We start from the raw sequence: 24034 nt of genomic DNA, 5'->3' as shown, positions 1-24034 counted from the left end.
AAATTAAGTTATTAAAAAAATATTACAAATAATTTCTTGGTGGTTAAATAATTATTTTTTTTTGTTGATCATGTTCGCATCATATCATTTAAAATATGTGCGTCAGCATTATTTAGAATTTTATTTAATGTATATTTTAATTTTATCTTGAATGATTAAATTAGTTTGAACTATATTATGTCTATCTTAAATCTTATTTGATTATATTATCATGATATAAAAATACTTTTAGCCTTTGTTAATGAGAAAAATATCAATACATTCAAACTTCATGTATAAAAATATTACACATTTTATATAGTTTGATCTGCATGATATATGACATGTAACTTACACATTAAGTCTTCCCGTCGAGTTTAAGCGACCTCCCTCTTCTCTTCTTGTCGTCGACTTTGGGAATCGCTACCGGGAGGAGGAGAGGAAAGAGACAATGGGGGTGTTCTCGAACATGATCTCTAGGGAGGAGCTGAAGCCCGGAGATCACATCTATTCATGGAGGACAGCCTACATATACGCTCATCACGGTTCGAAACCTAACCTTCCTCTTGAGCGTCTGCTTTTTTGAAGTGGTTGTTGGATCTGGGAGGGTTTCGCAATCCCTTTCAATCATCTGGTTTTTTAAGTTTATGTTTTATCTCCGAAGAGATGGATTGGAATGTGTGTATTTAACTTTTTTTTTTCTTTATTAATCTCTAGGCTTTTTGGAAAAGGGTTTTCTCGGTTTAAGCAACAAATTTCGAGAAATTGGTTGCAAATTTAGAAATGATGCACGGCTGTTATGTTTTTTGGCTTGTGAAATTGCTGCGAAGAAAAACTCGGTTTAGATTTTCTGTTTTATTGGAAGATTGTTCTTGAATGATGATTTGCCAACGTTCAAGTGGGAGGATTAGTGGTATTTCTTTTATTGGAAGGTTGATCTTAAATGATAAGTTGCGAACATTCACAAGAACAAAGGTATTGTTTTTTAAGCGGTTCATTGTCTGATTTTACCGGAGATATTTGAAGGAACAGGGCATTTAAGATATTTCAATCATAGTTTCATTGTTAGGCGCCTTAATAGTGTATAGTTTCAATGCAAGGCACCTTAAACAGAGAGCAAGGAACGGTGATGTTTTATGGTGCTTGGAATTAGGATTTGTAAAATATATGATCCGTAGGGGTGTTATGTTCATTATATTTTAAATGTTAGATTATTGCATAAAGAACAAAACAAGCTATTTGCTGCTTAAGAGACTATGGAGCTCGAGGTAGAGCAACTACATCAAGAAAGTTATAATAATAATGATCAAAGTTTGGCTGTAGCACATTATGAGAGTCTGGACAGCAAACTATGTTAAAAATTTTATTATGGATTGTTAGTGGACAAACCTCATTGTGCAGTCAAAGAATGACAGAGTTGTAGTCATGTCGATCAAATAGCATATGCCTTGTTATAGATTTGATAAGTCTTATAGAAAAACAATGGAGAGTGATGAAAGAAGTAAATCACAGCAGGTTATGCAATTAAGAAATATTATGATTAAAGAAAAACAACATTTGAGATTTGGTGGACATACCACTACACCAAAAGGTCGTTAGTTGCAAGTGATTGTTAAAAAAGAAGTATAGTTCTATTGAATCTAAGGGAATTAAATTCAAATAAATACTGATTGCAAGCTGCTTCTTATACTAAGAATGTGTGAATTGCAATGGCATATCTTATCGCATTGTGAAGCACACATCAATTATAATCTTGATTGTCGTTCTTACTCAATTCTGTATGGTGCTTGAAAAACTGGATGTGAGTTCCACTTTCTTTTCATGGAGTGTTGGTAGAAGTACTAATCATAATGTTATCTAATTATTTCATTGAAGTGGGAGTTGAAAATCAATTATATCTTCTTAAATGATCCTTGCATGTGCTTTAGCAATTATCAAGAATGTCGTGCATGATTTTTCATAGTTACATATTGAGGATTAGTCTAAAAAAAGTTATTATGATTTTTAAGTTTATATGAGATCATGGAGTTTAGCAATTATTCATCTTCTTTTGTATGTTGACGTGTTTATTGCTAGTAAAGGATGATGAAAATATCAAAAATTAAAATAATGCTTCAAGATGAGTTTAAAATGGAAGATTGCTTAATGCTTCTTATAAGAAGATTCTCAGAGTAGTTAAAGAAGAAATAGATTTTCTAAATAATTATTTATATCACACATTTCTTTCTTAGAAAGGCTACTTAACAGGCTTGAAATGTAGGTTTTAAAAGCTATTATAACATCTTTGGCCTAATATATGAAGCTGAGCAAGTACTATTCACTATCGAATGACAATGAAAGAATTTATATGTGTGGGCAAGTAACTGAAATGCAGTTTGGAGCATTATGGATGTGATTTAGTATACCTAATTTGAGCACAATCTCAGTACAGCTAGGTGGTTGATTCAGATCAGAATAATTGAGGCATAATAAAATTACTTGTATAGGATTTGTGCATAATATATGAATTGGGATTGAGATCTCGTGTAATTTCACATGAAGAGATAATTGAAGGGTATGTTGATTCTTATTTGGCCGCAAATGTGGATTTTTAAAAGAAAGTTATTGACTAGTTTTGTAATTAATTTTTTTAGAAACATAGTCAGTTGAAGATCCTGTTTGCAATCAGTAGTGGCTCTCTCTTCTGCAAAATTTCAATATGTTGTTGCGTTTGAAGTTATGATCGAAGCCTTTTTGGATGAAAACGATGATGTGTGAGCTGGCTCAATCAATATTTTTCACATACATTGTTGATTTACTGTGACCGTCAAGATGATGTGTGTTTGTCCAAAATCTTGCTTATTATGGAAGAACAAAGCATGGGGATTTAAAATTTCATTTCATTAGGGATGCGGTGACAAAGAACTGGTAATCATTTTTTTTAACGGTTAAAACTGGTAATCATTTAAACATGTTAACAAAGGCAATTGTTTAAAAGTAAATTTCACTATTGTTGGGAGATGTTGAATGTGGTTCTAGTACGGTTTTAAATTTTATTTTTACTGTTTTCTTATTATTTGTCTTAGCAACTAACCTATTAAATTTAGTTTTTGACAGCTTTAGGTTAGTTATTAAGTTTGTTGTTTTCATATTGTATAGCTTTCTTAGGTATAGATTCTTTAAATATTTTATAATATAATGTTTGTGAGAGATAATTATGAATGAATAAACCATTTTTCCTCTCTCTATTTTTCTTTGCCTCTTCCTTTCTTCCTCTCTTCCTTTTTTTTGGTCCATGTGCCATTCTTTGAGAGGCAATGCAATTCTTCAACCCAACCGAACAATTTTTTTATGATACCAAAACAGAAGGGATGAATCTTGCAACTTCTCTCATGCAAACGAACAAGGTTGCTAGCTTTGAAGAATCTAGGAAGATTTTTATTTCTTGCTCGCTCAATGCATTACATCTTACTACATATATATAATAGTATGACCGGCATATCAATTTACAAAATAGGAAAATAGAATCCTTTTATATTAAATTAGGAATCCCACCAAGTTTTAAAACAAAAAAATAGGAATTATCTAATGAAGGAAAAACAAATAATAAAAATATATTTTGAAAGAAAAATAAATTCCTTCCTAATCAAGCATGAGGATTGACACTTACTTACATTAAACTTGATCAGATTATTTATTTGCTAAGTATTTTTGACAAGCATAAACTTGTAATATATGTCATGAAGGGTGAAGTTCATCTGAATACATCCCATTCACAAAATCACTTAATAATTTCATCTATTATGAGGAGAAATATGATCTCATTATTTAAAAATATCAATTAAGTTTTCCAGCAGAAAATTTTTCTTCAGGATATATTTTCCCTTAAAAGTAGGGCTCTTTCTTGGCAGAAGAAAAGGCATTTGAAGGTTTCTTTTTTTCTTTTTTTTTTTTTGAATAGTTTTAATTTGCTCTATATGTGCTTGGACTTTACGAGTGCTCGATGCATTTTGATACATTTGGATCTCAGCGAGGTTTCATTTTGGTTATTTTCTGTGGTGGTTTTGCATTACGGAAATATGAACAATTAATTAAGATAAGATAGCAGAGACTTGATAGTATAAAATGCCAGGTGCATTTGATTATTTAACGTATGATTATTACTCTTGTACTATGAGTATAACAATAGTTTTCATTAAAAGTTTATTCATAATTAAGGTACCAATTTTCAATATTAATGTGTATCAAAATTTTCGTAATGCCCAGCCATTCGGTAATAGTGAGTAATTCAATGGACAGAATTAGAATTAGTATAGAAAATTTCAAGTAAACTAAGACAATAAAGATTTAGTGCAGTGATTATGAACTTCAGGAGGAATATCTTAATCATTATCCTTATGTCAATATTTGGGCCGTCTTTTTAAAAACCCAAATATTTTGGGATTTGTATTTTGATTCCTCATTTTCCATAGTTGCAGCCAGCGAAAATATAATGCAACGGAAAATGTCATCTTTGCATTATCAACGTGGACACAGATTTTCCTTCTTCAAAGTTATATTTGATCTCAAAACTCAATCTGTTCATCTTTCACATTTTTAATTTCCTGTCATTTGCATCATATGGATGAGTCTTTGATCATCTATCTTTAGGTTTGAATGTATAAGCCATATTTAGGCTCTTACTAATATAGAGTTGTTTCCTTGATTCACTTTCCTAGTATGCTTGCACTTGAGAGAAAATTCTGTTCTATTCCAGATGAAATGAATTTTTCCTAACTCTAGTTGGTTGACTGTATCCATCTTTCCATTTATTTTTTATACTGGAGAAATTTGCTAGAAATCTTAGTTTATTAATTCTTCCGAAGATTAAGAAGTTATTCTGTTTTAGAATTTTCTCAAGGTTTGATTTCTACTGATCGATTTACAACAAACCTAACAGATGGTAGTACTTCGTGATTATGACGTTGAATGTATAACTAAGACAGTTTTTTTAGTCCATCCGAATATTTCTTTGAGTCGCTTGGCATCTAAATTTCATTGAATCATACTCTATAAATGTGGAATAAGATTGATATCTTTCAAAGAAAAAAAAAACAAATGTCAGGTTGTGTCATGGATCTGCAAAAGAGTATTTTAGTTGACCCAAGAAATAAAAATTGTTTCCTGCCTAGATCTAACCAGTCTTCACAGTGGAGAACTAGAGTGAAAGAAGTGGAATTCTAATCGTTAGATGTCTATTGAAACCGTTATCCAAATTTTGATCTTATTCAAAGGGTAAAACAGGAAATATCTAAATTTTCCTTTTCAATTTACACGGATGGAATTGTTTAGCAGGCATGCACAATCTACATTCCGTTACCTTTAACTAGTAAGATCCATAAAAACACATCATTATAGACAGGCTGCCAATGAAAGCGATTGTTGTCATCATCATGCCTTTGTCTTCCCTCCTTCCTCAGGTATTTATATAGGAGATGATATGGTCATCCATTTCACAAGAGCAGCAGGCCAGGAGATTGGTACTGGAACTTTCCTGGACAATCTTTTCCTTAGCTCCTCTCCATCACCAACCAACACCATATGTGAGATATGTGGTGATCAGAGTAAGCTCCATGGAGTTATCAAATCATGTCTTAATTGCTTCCTTGCTGGAGGAAATCTCTACATCTTTGAGTACGCTGTTTCTTCTGCCTTCTTCATCGCCAAAGCTCGAGGAGGAACCTGTACTTTAGCTGCTTCAGATCCAGCAGAGGATGTCTTGCACCGGGCCAAGTCTCTTCTCAACGAAGGATTTGGCGGCTACAGCCTTTTCAAGAATAACTGTGAGGATTTCGCTATCTATTGCAAGACCGGTTTTCTTATTGAGACAAATTACAGCATAGGCCGAAGCGGCCAACTGGCATCATGGACGGCAGCTGCTTCAACAGTCATGTCTTCCCCGCTTCGCTACCTCACAACCAGTGGGACTGGTTTGGTGGTTGTGGCGGGAACGATGTACTCGCTCAGCCGCTACATTGCTGATATCGGTGTACGGCGTGATGTCGTCAAGATCCCTGTGGAGAGGCTGATCGAAGAGGCTGGTGCTGAAGAAGAACCTCAGCAAGCTGTAGGATTGCTGACAATTTGATGCAAAAGTGTCATTTGATCATTATGTTATTTGAAATATATTTGGAAGAACTTGTGCTTTGATACTGCTGCTAATTGTTTTCAGAACAATTTACAGATGTCTAATTTCTACTATGTCAGTATTTATATTTAAATGTTTCTTGAGGTTGAAAGATGTGAATTGGCATTTGTGCAAGCAATGTTCCTTTCTTGCTGTTTTATTGTTTATGTAGTAATAATACCATATTTGATCTAAACATGTTCACAAACATAAACAAACATATTTGAATCGATAAGCGGAAGCGAGATAGGATTATACATACATCCAGTCATAACTTACACGAACAAAGTCGACACTCACAACTCTCACGGCAAATTTTCTGTTATAGATCTTCTAAGTTTTTCTCACTCACAATCCGATAGTGCAAATAAAATGAAGATGCGTAAGCTTAGGGATCAAAACAGCAAGTATCACGTCTAATTATAGTGCTCTGCCAATCACAGAGTTCAACAGACGTGAGCAGGACATATGCGAATTTTTCTTGCATTATGAACGTTATGGAGCGTTACTGAATTCTAATGTTGAGCTTAGACACTATATGTATTACATTTCAAAATTTATTTCCCTTGAAAACAACAAGGAATTCCAACGATAATTAAAATGAAAACAAAGCATTAATTAATTTGGGAATTATAATGAAAAAAAATTATTTCCCTTGAAAATAGCAAGGAATTCCAACGGGGATTGAAATTAAAACAGAGCATTAACTAATTTGGAAATTGTAATAAAAGAATCCCAACATTCTCCCACTTGGTCCATATAGTTCAACACACACCATATAGAGAAGCAAAACTATATGAATCATGGTGATAGATCCTCTTATAGTGAGTATTATCTTTCATGTATTACACTATATCAAGTCTCTCAACACCAGCCCATACAACTTAATGAATAAATTATATGTCTATTCCAAGTCCAAACCAAATGAGATTTCTCAAAATAAACGAATGAATAAATATGTGCACAAAACCATATGAGAAAACATCAACTGAATTAAGAGTTTCATTAAAACAATAAATGTTCACATTATGGAACCAAGTCCCATTCGTACTACATGATCCTTAAAATTTTTTGGTGGCATGCCTTTCGTCAAAGGATCAGCAATCATCAACTGAGTGCAATTTGTTCAATGACCACTTTCTTTTCCTTAACACGTTCTCTTATGGCTAAATATTTGATGTCGATGTGTTTACTTCGACTTCCACTCTTATTGTTATTAGTCATAAATACTGCAGCTGAGTTGTCACAGTACAACTTTAATGACCTTGAAATAGAGTCCACGACTCTAAGCCCAGATATGAAACTCTTCAACCATACACCATGCGAGGTAGCCTCAAAACAGGATACGAACTCAGCTTCCATAGTGGAAGTAGTAGTCAAGGTCTGCTTAGCACTTCTCCAAGATACAGCTCCACCAGTTAACATGAAAATATAACCAGATGTTGATTTTCTTAAATCAATGCAGTCAGCGTAGCTTGAATCGGAGTAGTCAATCACCTCCAAATTATCAGTTCGTTTGTACATAAGCATGTAGTCCTTTGTACCTTGAAGATATCTCATCACTTTCTTTGCAGCTTTCCAGTGGTCGATACCTGGATTACTCTGATATCTTCCCAACACTCCAACATCAAATGCAATGTCAGGTCTGGTACAAACCTGAGCATACATAAGGCTTCCGACAGCTGAAGCATATGGAATGTTCTTCATGTGTTCCCGTTTGAAATTATTTTTCGAGCACTGACTCAAATCGAATCTATCACCCTTCACAAGAGGTGATATACTCGATGAATAATTCTTCATATGAAATCTCTCTAGAACTTTATTGATATAGGTCTCTTGAGACAAACCGAAAATACTTCGAGATATTTCCCTATGGATCTTAATGCCAATGACATATGTTGCCTCACCCATTTCCTTTATATCAAAGTTCTTGGAGAGGAATTGTTTCACCTCATAAAGTAAACCCCTATCATTGGTTGCAAGTAAAATATCATCCACATAAAGTACAATAAAACAAATTTTACTCCCACTAACATTCTGGTATATACATTGATCCATTGCGTTCTCTTCAAAACCAAATGAAATAATAATTTCATGAAATTTCAAATACTACTGACGGGAGGCTTGTCTCAAACCGTATATGAATTTATTTAGCTTGCATACCAAGTGCTCTCCATCACTAGAGAATCATTTTGGTTGTTTCATGTAAACCTCTTCCTCTATATCACCATTAAAGAATGTCGTTTTCACATCCAGTTGATGTAACTCAAAATCAAAATGAGCTACCAATGTCATAATTACTCAGAGAGAATCTTTTTTAGATACAAGAGAAAATGTCTCCGTATAGTCAATTCCTTCTCTCTAAGTGAACCCTTTGGCAACGAGTCTCGCCTTATGTCTCTCAATGTTACCTTGTGAGTCTTTCTTTATTTTGAAAACTCATTTACATCCAATGGTTTTTACACCATTAGACAACTCGACGAGATCTCAGACTCGATTAGATGCCATAGAATCCATCTCTTCTCTCATGGTATTATGCCACAAGTTTGATTCCTTAGAACTCATGGCTTGTGAAAACTTTTCAGGATCATTTTCGGCTCCAATGTTGTAGCTCGATTCTTGAAGATACACAACTTAATCACTAGGTATAGTTGATTTTCTTTTGATTTTCTTTCTCTAGTTAGCTGATTTTCTTTCTCTAGTAGACCTTCTTAATGTTGTTTCAACATTCTCCTCAAGAGCATGTTGTTCAACTGGAACAATACCAATACCTTGTTGTTCCTTATTTACAACTTGATCTACTTGATCATTATTAATAGCTTGTGGAACTTCAGCAATTAGTTGTCTAACACCTGTTTATCCTTGAGGGGTGTGAATAACAATCAATTTGTCACTTGACCTAGAGGGTTGAGTTTCGCAGTGATCCTTTTCTGAAACAATATCCTGAAATTGATCACTCCCACTGATCAAGTCATACTCAAGAAATTTTACATTTCTTGATTCCACAATCCTAGTGCTATGAGACGGACAATAGAATCTATACCCTTTAGACCTTTCAGCATATCCAATAAAATACCCACTAATGGTCCTTGGGTCTAACTTCTTTTCTTGTGGGTTGTAAATTCTTACTTCATACGGGCATCCCCAAACGCATATATGTCGCAAACTTGGTTTCCAACCTTTGAATAACTCAAAAGGCGTCTTTGGAACATCCTTGGTTGGAACTCTGTTTAATATATACGCAGGCGTCTTTAGAGCTGCAGTCCAAAAGAATTAAGGGAGTTTCGTGTTACTCCGCATACTTCTCACCATGTCCATTAAAGTTCGGTTTCTTCTTTCTGCCATGTCATTCTGATCCGGAGAACCAGACATAGTGTGTTGGGCAACAATCTCATGTTCTTGAAGAAACTTCGCAAATGGAGCAGGTGCTAGTTCACTCTCTGTGTATTTTTCATAGTACCCCTCACCTCTATCTGACCTCATATCTGACCTCACCTTTCCACATTGATTCTCCACTTCAGTCTTAAAGATTTTAAAGGCATCCAAAACTTCGTCCTTAGAACGAAGTAGCTTTTAAAGGCATCCAAAGCTTCGTCCTTAGAACGAAGTAAGTAGAGATACATATTATGAAGGTGACAAAGTATTAAGGTGACAAAGTATTTTGGACTAACTACATCCATGTCTGGACAACAAATATCTGTATATATAATCTCCAATAAGTTTATGCTCCTCTTGGCACCTTTTTAGACTTATTAGTTTGTTTACCCTTTATGCAATCTATACAAGTCTCAAAGTCAGCAAAATCCAAAGTCTAAGTACCCCTTCATTTATCATTCTTTTAATTCTCTTAATGGAAATGTGTCCTAATCTCCGATGCCACAACATAAAGGACTCATCATTCACAACACATCGTTTTAACCCAACAGTAACATGCATAGAATTATAAGCAACATCATTTTGCAATTCAATAGAGTAAAGACCATCAAACAAAATACCATAACCAATAACCTTAGATTCATAAGATAAACTAAAATCAGAATCCAAGAAGTTAAAGGAAAAACCCAAAGGTACAAGTCTTGAAATAGAAATCAAATTCCTAGAGAAACTTGAAACATAAAAAATCTTTTCCAATCATAAAATGAAACTGCTGCTTAAAACCAAGCTGCACGTGCCAATGACTTCTACATGTGAACTCATCTTGCTTTCTGAATAGATGCATTGTTCACTTCCCACTGGCTTCCTTAGGTTTTGTATACCCTGCAAGGTATTAGAAACATGGATTATATAACCAGAATCAATCCACCATGTGTTATGATTAACACTAACCATATTAGACTCATAACAAACGAATGAAAGTTAAGTACCTTTCTTGTCGAGCCAGTTCTTAAACTTGATGCAGTCTTTCTTCATGTGTCTCTTCTCTCTTCTTCTTACAGAAGAAACACTTTAACTCTTTCTTTATGTCTGGCTGAGGAGGAATCTTGCTATTTCCCTTATCATTGGTTTGATCCCTCTTCATCTTTCCTTGAGTAGTGAAATTCACCTTTTCACCCTCTTCCATTGCCAACCTACCTTCTTCTTGGCACACATGGTCAACAACTCATTAATTGACCATTTGTCTTTATGTGTGTTATACGAGATTTTGAAGGGTCCATATTGTTGGGGCAAAGTGTTCAGAATGAAATGAACCAGGAAAGATTCCGACATTTTAACTTCCAAAGCTTTAAGATGAGCCGCTATGTCCCTCATGTGCATGATATGATCACGCACGCCTTTAATTTCGGTGAGCTTCATGAATAAAAACTGCATAATTAAGGTGTTGACAAGAGCCTTGTCAGATGTTGCAAAATGCTCATCGATGGCTTTCAGAAGGTCCTTGACCTTATTATGCTACTCGACAGAACCACGGATACCAGCAGATATCTTAGTCTTTATGAACATCACAGAGAGGCGATTGGATCGCTCCCATTTTTCATAAAGATCAACAACATCCGGAATACTGGTTTCAGTAATGATAGGTGGTTCGTCTTTTCTTATAGCATAATCAATATTCATCCATCCTAAATGGAGAATAACTCTCTTTCCACACCTTATAGTTATTACCCTTTAATTCGGGAATGTCACACTTAAAATCAGAAATGTTCGCAGGTTGAATAACTGTAATTTTTTTCAAATATACATACGAAATTTTTTTTTTTGAGACCCAAAAACAAAATGACATGTTTTGCCAATGTAAATCATTCTCAAATTGATGAATCTAAAGACATAGAACTTGCTTGTGGACAAAAAATCCTACTCAAATAGATTCATCTAACAACTTTATGATAAAACTATCAAATTATGTTCCTTTTCTTAATTCCTGTGGGTAGATTAAGAAATATAAGTTGATATTTCATCCTAATTAATCATTACAAATATAACAAAATTCCTGTGGGTAGATTTCATTATATCTCCTATGATTAATTACAACAAATATTTTAATATGGCTCTTGAACTTAATATATATAATTTTAATAAATTAAAGATGTTGTGGCTATTACCTAATTAATTAAAATTATATGAATCAACTAACATTAATTAGTTCTTTATTAAGAGCTAAACATTTGCATGCAAATAAAATGAATAACAGTGTTTTTTTTACTCAAAACGACATGTCGTTTTGCATGAGGATGCTGGTTTTTGCCAAATGAAAATGACACGTCGTTTTCACCAGCGCCCAGACGACAAGTCGTTTAGCTTGTCTTCAATCTTCAGCCGGGTCATCTCGACCCGGTTCAGACCCGCGGCTCCGAATGGGAAACCCGACAGTTTTTCAGCAAAAATCAATGGTTCAAATCACAGAAAGCTTAGAAACTTGATTTCAACATGATTTCCGGTTTTTTTTTTGGATTAACAACGTCAAAATTCTAATGCCCTAAAATCAAAACGTTTTCTCCAAAACCGAGCAATAATATGGGATATTAACCTTAATGTCTCAACAAAGATCTATGCATAAACAGAGTGAAACAGTAAGCAAGACAGGTTACACATGCTCTGATACCAAATGTATTAATAATATCATATTCGATCTAAACATGTTCTCAAACATAAACAAACATATTTGAATCGATAAGCAGAAGCGAGATAGGATCATACATACCTCCAGCCATAACTTACACGACTCACAACTCTCACGGCAAATTTTTGTTATAGATCTTCTAAGTTTTTCTCACTCACAACCCGATCGTGCAAATAAAATGAAGAGGAGCAAGCTTAGGGACCAAAACAGCAAGTATCACGTTTAATTATAGTGATCTGCTCATCACAGAGTTCAAAAGAAGGGAGCAGGGCGTATGCGAGTTTTTCTCGCATTATGAACGTTATGGAACGTTACTGAATTCTAGTGTTGAACTTAGACACTATATGGACCACATTCTGAAATTTATTTCCCTTGAAAACAACAAAGAATTCCAACGGGAATTGAAATTACAACAGAACATTAATTAATTTGAGAATTGCAATGAAAGAAATTTATTTCCCTTGAAAACAATTGAAATTAAAACAGAGCATTAATTAATTTGGGAATTATAATGAAAGAATCCCAACGTTATGAACATCCAAGAGAACTTAGGAGTAGTGTTTCATTGATCCAACCTGAACATTATATATAAAAAAAGGAAATTTCATTGATCCAACCTGAACATTATATATAAAAAAGGAAAATTTACATACATACCATTCAATCTTTATGTATTTACATATGTAACACCTAAAATTTAATTTCTAAATATATGACATCTTACCTATGTATGAAAAGGTATGTTTTGCTTTTTCAAAATTGTGATGGTAGCATTTTATATGTGATGAATGATTTGGATGGTATAAATGTAAATAGCAATCTTTAAGTACAGATATGTGAATACATAGGAATTGAGTGGTATTTGTGTAAATAACCATAAAAAAAATGGATAAGGGCATTTCAACTGATTTATATTTTTATTTTATGATGAATGTAATATAAAATTTAATTGCATTTTTATTGCATATTCTGAAATAATCTACTGAGCTATTAAACAAAGCTTGCCGGTCGTCAATAGCTCATGTCAGCTCTTTAAATAACTCATGTTCAATTTATTTGTTAAATAAATAAGTCTAGATAAATATTTTTTTTTAAATTCACTTTATAAGCATGTCAAATATAAACAAACTTATTTGATATTAAATAAATAATTTTATTTATTTTAATATTATTTTTATGTTGTATTTAAATAAATCTTAATTTTTAAAATTTTAAAATTATCTGTACTGATTTTGAGCTGCATAAAAACTTGAACGAACAAGCAAAACGAATTCTGATCGAGTCAAGCACAAATATGTTATTTAGTAGCACATCAAGCTGCAATCAGTACCCATAAGAATGACTAAAGAAGGAAGCTCTCGAATCTGGAAAAGAAAATGTTCTCAGTTACAGGTTACAGGTACGTTTTGATTGAGAACAAATATACCCTAACTCTTAGGAATGTTCTTTCCAACAATCTTTGCAGGTGTAATGCGAAGAAGATTCCCAGGCTTTCCAGGTACGGCTCCTTTTATCATTACAACTCTCAATTCATTATCTATCTTGACAATCTTCAGCTTTCGGATCTTTCTTTTAGTTCCTCCCATCCTTCCGGGCATCTTTTTACCTTTATAAACTCGGCCAGGCGTTGTTCCGGCGCCGATGGAACCCAGTGCTCTATGGCTTTTAGAGCCATGAGTCATTGGCCCACGGCGAAAATTATGTCTTTTGATGCCACCTGCACAGAGTAGTTGGGCACACGGTTTGAAAAGTTCGTTCATTTTTCATTCTATACAGGAATTACCAATAAGAAAAAGAAAAGGCAAGATAAATGTACAAGATAAATGTACAAGAAAATGTACAAGAAAATGTACAAGAAAAGTTCGTTCATTTTTCAAGAAAAAGAAAAGGCAAGATAAATGTACAAGATAAAAGGGTTTACACGGATATGTTTAGCTTAAATTTCACCCAAAGAAGAACAAAGACCTCTAGCACAAAGAACCCAAAGTTATCCAAAAACTTCAGGTGGTATGGGATCAAATGACATCCAGACAATGATTTCTTAATCATTGATGCATTGTGTTAATGAAGAGAGACTGCATACACATTGGCATAGGACTTTATCAAGCTCGAACCCTCTACGTGAACAAGGACGGTTGTCATGTTGAAGAGCGAAGTAGAAGCCTCAAGTGACTCGGCCACTGGGTTCTTCTGGAACAATAAATAATCATGTTGACCGAGATGTTCAACCGAAACAAATATTCTTTTAGGAATAAACAATATATGTTCTTGGCATTTCTTCAAGTTATTGGGAACATCTTAATTAAGTTCTTCTGTCAAGTATAGCATATACTATCTACTCAAAACACTCAAGCCTCAAGTGTCTTAATTTTGCACCAGCCAATGTTGTCACTTCATGAACTCTGCTCGACTTATCCAAGCCCCTACGTGCTTGCTCCTCAATATCAGGTGAGCTTTCCATAGCTCCTTGTTACGAGGATGCCTGGCCTAAGAACAAATTTATCTTTTGTATGCCTAAGAAGAATTTAGTCTTTTATTATTATTATTATTGGGTATAAATATGCTTGTTATGTTTAGGATTAGGATTATGCATGAGATTGAGTCGTGAGTCTTAGGTCTAGGGTTTAAGAAAGATTTCATACCTCTTGAACTGTAAGAATTGAGAGAGATCGCCCACCTCTCGAATTGTAGGTGCTTGTCACTTGTAATTGTGTGAGTTGTTTGATTTATTGAAGAAATATTGATTTGCCCTAATTTTTATGAAAAATCAGTATCGATTTCTACTTCAAATCCTATCAAACTGGTATCAGATCAATTTATGAGAGATCACCGACTGGATTAATCGGCGTCCAGGCGGCATCCCCTCGCGAAACAGTCGTGATTGAAGTATCCAGGAGGAATCACGGCTTGCAAAGAACCTAAGAGCCGATACAGAAGAAGGATCGCGGCGTGCAGGCTGCCCCCCTCTCGAAACAGTGGCCATCGAAGTACCTGGGAGGAATTGCGGCTTGCAGAGATCTTAAGAGCCGATATCGAAGAAGGATCGTTGTGTGCAGGCGGCATCCCCTCGCAAAACAGTCGCGATTGTAAGTACCCGATAGGAATCGCGGCGTGCAGGGATCCTAAGAGTCGATACAGTCGTGATTGAAACCAGCTGAAGGGATCCCGACGTACAGAGATATTACCGATCGATCTGACCTTAGGCCTTCTAGTGGAATCGCGGCATTCTGGCCTTCATGATCGAATCCGACGATTCTAGCTGGCCAGGAAGCATAGAAAAGATTGGCTAACTGATGATGTATTTCAACATTGAATCGAAAATTTTTCAGGAAATAAGGCCGCCAAGAGAATAGATGATTTGGAAAAAAAATTAGATGAAAAGACGAGTCAAATAAAATTTGGGATGAAAGAGAGGTAAGTCGCCATAGAGGAGAGGTTCTCTTCTATGGAGAATCGAGTGGAGAATTGATTCGAGAGCTGGGGGAAATTGGAGATATGCTAAAGAAGCTCATTAAGATGCAATCCAAGAACCCGACGATAACTAAATTTGCAAACCTTAATCAAAAGTGCTGGAGAATCCGTGGCAAAATCGAAAGAAAAAAAGATCGAATGTGAGGGACATGAGGAAAACATTCACCATCACGAACCTCCTCTCAGGCCTTCGATTAGGGGTGGATTAGGATTTCTGCTGGAGGCATTTGGACCAAAAATTAGAGAAGAGATTATGTCAGGGGTATGAAGGAGCATGAATAAGAAGGGAGAAGCAAGGAGGGGATATGGCTACGGTGAAAGGAAAGAGTTTTACCCTCGACATATGGGAGGAAACAACAGAAAAAGAGGAAATTAGGGTGAAGATGTTAGTTAGGAAGTTGAAGATGCCAATCTTTGAGGGGGAAGACACACATGGGTGGGTGTATCGGACAGAGCAATACTTTGCGGTGAATGAGTTAGACGGGGAGAATAAACTCATGGCAGCATGATTTTGTTTGGAGGGGTAAGCTTTAGTCTGGTTTCAGTGGAGGGAGGCTCGTGGGATGAATTTAAGGATTGTTTGTTGGAATGTTTCTGAGCCATTCAGGAATGAGACTTACACAAGCAATTTTATGCCTTGACTCAGGAGGAAACAATCATAGAATACAGGGAGATAATTGAACTATTGTCGGGATGAATGTGGGGGATTTTATGAAAAGCTTAAAGCCCGACATACGGACAATACTTCGACTACTAAGACAGCAGCGATTGAGGGAGACGGTGAAGCTAGCTTAGATGATGGAAGACAATAACAAGATGAAGAATGCCAACATAAGCAACATAGATGGAGCGGCGTACGGAACGACTACAACCATGTCAACGCCAAAAGTTCAAACAAAGGAAGTCCAAAGAGAGGTTACACGGGACACAAATAATGGACCACAATCGGAAGCAACACTCAAGCGCCTTACTGAACAGAGATTCAGGAGAAACAAGCCAAAGTTTTGTGTTTTCGCTGTGATGAGAAGTTTACTCCAGGACATTGAAGATCAAAGATTACAAGTTCTCATGGTGCAGAATGACGAAGCAAAGAATGAAGAAATAGAGGCAGTTGTGGGGGAGGAAGAATACTCATATTTTCCCACCTTGAAGATAATGTATCTTTTGACAATGGGAGAATATTGTTACGAGGACGCCCAACCTAAGCACAAATTTATCTTTTGTATGCCTAAGGACAATTGAGTTTTTTTTTTATTATTATTATTATTATTGCGTATAAATATGGTTGTTATGTATAGGGTTAGGATTATTTATGAGATTGAGTTGCGAGTCGTAGTTCTAGGGCTTGAGAGAGATTTTCTGCCTCTCGAATTATAGGAATTGAGAGAGATTTCCTGCCTCTCGAATTATAGGAATTGGGAGAGATCGTCTTCCTCTCGAATTGTAGGTGCTTATCTTTTGTATTTGTGTGAGTTGTTTGATTTATTGAAGAAATATTGGTTTGCACTAATTTCTGTGAAAAGTCTGTGTCGATTTCTACGTCAAATTGTATCGCTCCCCCATCAAACTTTTAAAACATTCCCAAAGTCGATATCCCTTGATGTTGTGATCTTTCTACAGGGTTCGTTGCAATTCAAAGCTAAATCAATAGTAGAGGTGTGTATGCAAGCACAAGCGCGTCTACTTGTGTGTGTGTAACACCCCATATGTTATAAACTCCCAAAATAAGGAGGAAAGTGGTGCACCTACTAGCTTAGAATGAAAGCTGAACTCTCTCCTCAAGTCGAGTGACTATTTTATTGTCGAATACTTCCAAGTTGTTGAGGGCTTTATGCTTGTCGAAAAGCAAACTACTTCTCCTCTTGACACCAAGTAAGTATGTTTACTCGAAAATCTCTTATGGCCACTCTTGAGGTCTTCACATGCATTCCATTCGGTTCAATTAGAAGTCCATTCTAATTCACTTATTCTAGAAGCTCATCATCCCACTCCTAACAAGATGAGTCACATTTTTTCTAGTAAAAGAACAATGACAACTCCAACTCTTTGCAAGGCTCATCACAGGCCATACACACTCCAACTCAATGCATGTCCTCCGTATGAATTACCATCACCATAATAGGCATTTGACCTTTTCCCCACAAATTGCAATTATTACATTGCAAGAGTAAGAACGGGGGAGACAGAGGCAGACAGAGGGGCGAGAAGTTTTGGAAGAGAGAGGGAATCTCTTCCCTATAAGATAAACCATTTCCCAAATCGAAGAATATTAGAACCTCATCTTCTAGACAACGACCATCGCCACCCCACTTCAAAGATATTTCAGTCTAAGGGAGCATTATCCTCTCAACATCCACTCAAGAAGGTTTTCGAGAAGAGGAATTGCTTAGCCTTAAAGGTTTCATTTTTGTCTTCAAAAATCTTATATTAGTTCTATGAAATTTTTTATGTATACAAAATAACTCTATTTCCTCAGTACAATAGATAGAGGCCTTAGCTTTCGAACTACCAGAAATTTTATCCCCATTCTATGCTATGATCCTTCATGTCTATTGCATTAACATGAGTGCTGCTCGTGATGATGATAAAAAATCAAATTTCAAGAAGTTGCTCGGCTCCTCAAACCCAAATAGCCGTGTTTTTCTCTCCGTATCAAGCAAAAGTAAAAAAATCAAGATTCATACCCGAATAGACAAACTGCAGATCTATCTTAGTCACCATAGGCATACTTTCCAAGATATGATCTTATTTGTCTTAAACTCACCTATGTTTTGGCATATGGTAGATTGCCAATCTTCATTTTGGACAACAAAATTTCTCTTGAGAGACCTTATGAGGTGATGAAAACCATTGTACAATGGTGTGGACTATATTAAAGAAAGACTAATCTATGTAAAACTGTAACGTTTAAAAAGCAAGCTCTCAACTTTGGTATTGCAATAAAGAGATGTAAATGTTTCTGAAATACACCTTCAATATTTCAACATCCCAATGAGCTCCAAAGTTTATTTGGATCAAAATAAGACAAATAAGCTTGCCTTGGTTATTAAAAGAAAGAACAAGGTCTATCGCGAGAAGCCACCCAACATGAAAGAAGAAAACTCTTTAAATCCCAACAGGAAGAAAAAGAACAAGGAATAATAAGGAATCTTTGCAAGATAATCCTAAATTGAACTCATCCAATCTTTATTGAGATTAAATCAAAATAAAATTTCCCATTGAAGAACAAAATATAGAGCAATGTTGTAAGCATGAAACATCATTCGAAACTCTTTCAGGAGCAGTTTAAGGAGATGACGGGAAAAAGGTGGCTATTTGTCCTGCTTTACATGTCCAAGTAAAACATTGAGCAGCTCCAACATCCAGACTAAAATCTATCCTTAACGGCAAAGACAAAGAGGACAAATAAGAGCATGTCATCCAACATCAATGTACATGAGAAACTTTTCATCTTGTGTATATAGATCAATTAAGATAAGTAGTTGCCGTTGCGCATAGCGAGTTAAAGAATCCAACATTACCGAGTATCATTCAAAGATATGGTAAATAAACTACTCCTGGCCCCATAGCCTCTTGGTTGGATACTTGAGGAAATAGAGATAAGGATTAATCAACAATGTCAACTCCATTTCACCATTATGCAAGAATGCAAAAATGTAGTGATGTGTGGAGTGTTCCCTCAAGAGGTATGCAAAGTTATGTTGTGTAGTTTTTATCTTTAGGATCGAGTTGCATTCTACTTCAAAATAGCTAATGATATTAATTCATTAAGAATGAAAAAAAAAATTCATTGTGAAATGGAATGGAGACATTCAACCCAAAGACATGGAAACAATGAGACAAATAAAAAAGAACAATCAATACTCATAAAAAATTCAACCAAGTAACAACTCTAGTATACATATCTTTAATGACTTGAATATAAGTCATATCAACACCTTTCTTCTCGAGAACTCTCCAAAGGATATCTCTTGGAACCTTATCGCAAGCTTTTTCTAAATCAATAAAAATCAAATGGTAGATTCTCTTTATTATCTTTGAACTTCTCCATCAAACCTTTCAATAAATATATATCTTCCATAGTAGACCTGCTCGGCATAAATCCAAATTGATTATGAGAAATCTTTGTAATGCGTCTTAACCTATGTTCAGTTACCCTCTCCCATAATTTTAAAGTATGACACATCAACTTAATTCCTCTATAACTTGTACACTCTTGTGCATCCCCTTTATTCTTAAAAATGGGGACCAAAATACTCTTCCTCCACTCCTCAGGTATCTTTTTAGTTTTTAAAATAATATTAAAGGGTTTTAGTAAGCCAAGAAACTCCCAAATCTCCTAAATATTTTCACACTTCAATTGAGATATCATCAGGTCCTACAGACTTTTCACCCTTGGTTTTCTTTAAAGCCTCTATGTGAATCTTTATTCTGACTTATTTTTATTCCATATAGAAATTATCTGGGTAGAAGAGAATAGTGAAATGAACTTAATCTAGCAAAAAATTTCAAAGGGTGTGTTTAATGAGGGCTTAAGTGGAATCCTACGAATTGAGGTTGGAAACTAAATAAGAGGCCCTAATAGAAACTGAGGACCTTTTCTGCACAAAGAATCAAAATTCTCTCCAAAAGTTTGCTTTGGTTGGCGATTCTATCAGAGTATCTTTATCTATGAATCTCAAGTGGTATTAGATCCTTCATCCACTTCAAAAAACTTCAACAAAGCTCAGAGGCCTCCTTGTGTCGATTTTGTCATAGTGCAGCATCCATGTGTGCATAAATACAAGCATTAATACAAGTGCAATGTATAAATCTATGGGAATATAATGTTGAATCAATAACAATGAACCATCCACTGTTTGAACGAAAATGGGATTAAGCCACTTACAATCTTGGTTTTGCACAAATCAACTCAAGATCATATCATATACAATTAGGGCTGATATAAAGCCTAATTTATGTAAGCTTGCCTTGACTTGAAAAAAAAAAAAATATATCACTTCCATTGAACTTGAACTTCGCTCTAAATCAAAATTACGGAGTTGAGTTGAGTTCATCCAAATTAAAATCATTCAATTACAGAGTCTCCCAAATTTGATTTTTATTTAGTTATGATTACATATAATACATATGCATGCATTACATTACACACAATACTTATTGTTTATTGTATGATAAACACATTTTGAATGACATTTCATGTAGTCTCCAACTATATTTCAGTTACATAAAGCATTAGATAGACAAGTTCAATATCAGCTTTGTGTTGATCCAAATTGCAAAAAAATTTAAGTTAAAAAATTGTGACATGATTTTGATGGTGGTGCCTGAAAGGCAATCTAGAAAGCGTAGCTAGAAGACAGCGAATGTCCTTGAGAAGCCTTTCTACAAAGTGAAAGCAAAGCAACAGTGGCAAGAGAAGCTTAATCAGCTACACCACAGAGCTCAAGGAGAAAATAGAGTCTCTTGAATCCTATTATGCATCGCTTTGTTGTGAAGTAGATATTCTTAGGGGTATGTCAATGGCATTCATGCGAGGTTTGGTTTTTAGACAGGTGATGATTCCAGTGCAACTCAAGAGGAAAGATCGTCCTTTGGTAAGGTTCACAGTGGCACTCAAGGTGGTCAGGTTGAGCTGCTTCATGAAAGCTTGCCGATGTTGGGAGGACCTCATGGTACAAGAAGTTACGGTGAGGATGGCAAGAGCCACTTTGTGAAGAGATATTTGCAAGATTTAACAATGAAGTTTCAAGTTTTTACTGGAACCAGAAAATCAAAGCTGTTGCGCTTTGTCGAGATAGTTTGCCACAAACTCGATGATGGGAGTTATTCCCACATGATTTTAGGTGGAGAAGATATCGGAAGTGAATAAGTAAATGTGATACTTTGAGTCTATCACTGTTTCGAGCGTTATGAATATAAATGCCCCTAATTATATAAACATCTGCCTAAGCCAATAATAATTTTATCCATAACATATTTGTTAAGGAAAGTAATAAGTCTAATAGTTGTATGCTAGGAAGCATGATTATAGGTTGCTTGATTATAGGATATCTAAATGTATTTTCTATATAAGGTAATCAAATTAGGAGATATCTAATTCTAGAATCTTTCCTAATAGAGATATTCCTAAACTAAAGAGATTGGAATATATAAACGTGTAACATATGTTTTTAATTGGGTAATAAGAAAAAGAGTAGCTTTCCTTCATATGGTATCAAAACCACACACAGCTTGTCGTTGATACTCTGCTACTCGATTTGGCTTTGTTCATCGAATGCAAGTGTGGCTTCGTTTGTGTCAATCGGATCGTCAACATCCTAAGGGCTCCTCGGTTCGGCTTCGCACCCAAGTGCTCCTCGGTTGGCTTCATTCTACACACGCAAGGGCGTCTTTGTCTCCGTTGTTCGAATCTCCATCATCCCCATTTCCACTTAGCCTTTGTCTTCATTTGCACCATTACACACAGATGCGGCTTCGTCAAGTCTGGCACCGTTTTTGTTAGCCTCTAGGCTCCAGCTACTCCTTGGGTCGAGGGATAGGGCTTTAGCTATCGTAAAAGGAGGGGTTGTGTATCTGTTCCTTGGAAGGTGGAGGACTTCGGCTCGGGCTCTGACTGTAACCAAAATTTTTGAATGACTTTCTTTCCTAGGTGCGGAAGATCAAAATTAGCTATAGAGTCAATTATTTTTATCGGAGTAAAATTATAAGACTCTATTTGAGAAGTATTTCCCAAGACAGTCGCCTGATTGATAGTCCTTTAACAGAGGTTGATCTTAATTATTTCAAGTAGATGAGAGTTGATGCACGGCTTTGTATACAAATACGGAATTCTATCGAACTCGATCAATCTGATCATATCACTCATTTTGACTGAATTAAAAATAAGATGAAGGAATTGACATTTGTCTTTTATGGGATTAAATATTTCTAGAATATTTGATATATGCAAGGAGTTCTATCGAACAGAGCGATAAGATCAATCACTTAACACTTATCACATGCATTTTAAACTTGTTTATGAAAAATTGAATGCACTATTGTCCATCAGCATTGATGTTCAGATTCAAAGAGCTCAAAGAGAAAAAATGACTATCATGAATTTTCTAACGGGCCTTAACTCTCATTAAGAAGGTGTCAAAACATGGATCTATCTGACCCTGGAGTTACTACTCTCAGGGAAGCCTACACTAGAGTGTTCGTGCTATTCTAATTTTCAGGTTTCATTTGTACAAAAACCTAATGCTCTTACTAGCTAGAAAAACAAGCATCAGTAAACACCAATCTCAGGGAAACTATAGCAGAACTCTTAATTTTGGAAATTAAGGCTGAAGGGCAGTTAGGTGCTATTGTCATAAACCTGATCATACAAAATTTGCTCAATAATCAGCTCATATTGTCACTAATAATGAGGTTTTATGAGGTGTTACAAGCATCAATCTTCCATAAAAAATTTTGCCGTACCTTGGAATCCCTTGCCAATGGTCGTCCCGGAGACATCAACGAGATCGCCCTCCTTGAATATCTCATCAATGACGAGCCTCTGCCCTGGTTCGAAACCCTCGATGGAGGTGAGCCGGAATTCCTGAAGATGGCGCATTGGTATAGCGCCAGCCTTGCTGAGGTGGCCGAGCTCCGGCCTGGTGAGCTTCCGGTCGCGAACGCGGCGGTATCCCACCTGAACGGCGTCGTATCCTTCGGTGGCGGTGGTCTTGATCTGGGTGACGATGTTGCCCTCACGGAATCCGACAACGGTTACGGGGACAACGGTGCCCTCCGGCTCGAAGTAGGACATCATTCCCAACTTCGTTCCCATGACACCTATGCCCGCCTCCATGCTCATCGTCGGAGCAACGGCTGATCCGGCGCGAGTTCTGCGGGTGAGGGAGTGGAAGGAGTTGGGGGAGGAGGAGGAATTGAAGTGCAGGCTTTTGGTGAAAGAGGAGGAGAGGGAGAGTAAAGTTTGGCGAGAAAGTCTGCGCATTTGGGTTGGGGAAGGCGATGAGGTGCAGCAGGCGCCGGCGATCGGAGCAGTGGCCGCCATGTTTTAGCCTCAGCTTTTTAGCACCCGTTTCTATCTCTTTGATTTGTTTGCACCTAATATATATATAAGATAGTACCAATAATAAGATAATTTGATTTGTTTACACTTGAATAATTTGTGTAGGACCACTGCTCAACATTGGTTCAACCGTTGAAATACTTAGAAGTTTCGATTTGGTCGTCTTGATGGGAGTGACTGCTTTTTTATAAAGGGATAAATGTTTCATGTGTTGTTAGAAGTGTTATCTTTGCTGCTTGTATTAGATTTTTAGCTAATTTGTAGGATTGTGGGTTACACTCTTTTATTTCATGTATATTTTTTATTGCACTTATTATAG

At 35.8% G+C, this 24034-nt stretch overlaps 2 protein-coding genes across 2 annotated transcripts; one reads left to right on the top strand and one right to left on the bottom strand.

Moving 5' to 3' along the window:
* The first annotated feature begins 317 nt into the window (after nucleotides 1-317).
* LOC110017808 lies at nucleotides 318-6248 on the top strand. The gene is made up of 2 exons (XM_020714921.1): nucleotides 318-524; nucleotides 5418-6248. Exons 1-2 carry the CDS (start codon nucleotides 431-433, stop codon nucleotides 6083-6085), a joined length of 762 nt encoding a protein of 253 aa, XP_020570580.1. The 5' UTR covers nucleotides 318-430; the 3' UTR covers nucleotides 6086-6248.
* A 7222-nt stretch (nucleotides 6249-13470) lies between these two features.
* LOC110026994 (50S ribosomal protein L3, chloroplastic) lies at nucleotides 13471-23741 on the bottom strand. The gene is made up of 2 exons (XM_020728278.1): nucleotides 23118-23741; nucleotides 13471-13899 (listed from the first exon to the last, which is right to left on the bottom strand). The coding sequence occupies exons 1-2, from the start codon at nucleotides 23695-23697 to the stop codon at nucleotides 13610-13612; spliced, it is 870 nt and encodes a 289-aa protein (XP_020583937.1). The 5' UTR covers nucleotides 23698-23741; the 3' UTR covers nucleotides 13471-13609.
* Between the last annotated feature and the right edge of the window lie 293 nt (nucleotides 23742-24034).

This window comes from Phalaenopsis equestris, unplaced genomic scaffold (assembly GCF_001263595.1).
Source record: "Phalaenopsis equestris unplaced genomic scaffold, ASM126359v1 Scaffold000002, whole genome shotgun sequence".
Classification (NCBI taxonomy): domain Eukaryota; kingdom Viridiplantae; phylum Streptophyta; class Magnoliopsida; order Asparagales; family Orchidaceae; genus Phalaenopsis; species Phalaenopsis equestris.
Note: the sequence above shows the minus strand (reverse complement) of the source record. Positions and strands in the feature narration are given on the sequence as shown.

Coding starts and splice junctions, on each gene's coding strand:
- LOC110017808 (XM_020714921.1), top strand. CDS start 431: ATGGGGGTGTTCTCGAACATGATCTCTAGGGAGGAGCTGAAGCCCGGA. Junction 525..5,417: donor CTACATATACGCTCATCACG/GTTCGAAACCTA, acceptor CTCCTTCCTCAG/GTATTTATATAGGAGATGAT.
- LOC110026994 (XM_020728278.1), bottom strand. CDS start 23,697: ATGGCGGCCACTGCTCCGATCGCCGGCGCCTGCTGCACCTCATCGCCT. Junction 13,900..23,117: donor CATTGGCAAGGGATTCCAAG/GTACGGCAAAAT, acceptor TACTCTGTGCAG/GTGGCATCAAAAGACATAAT.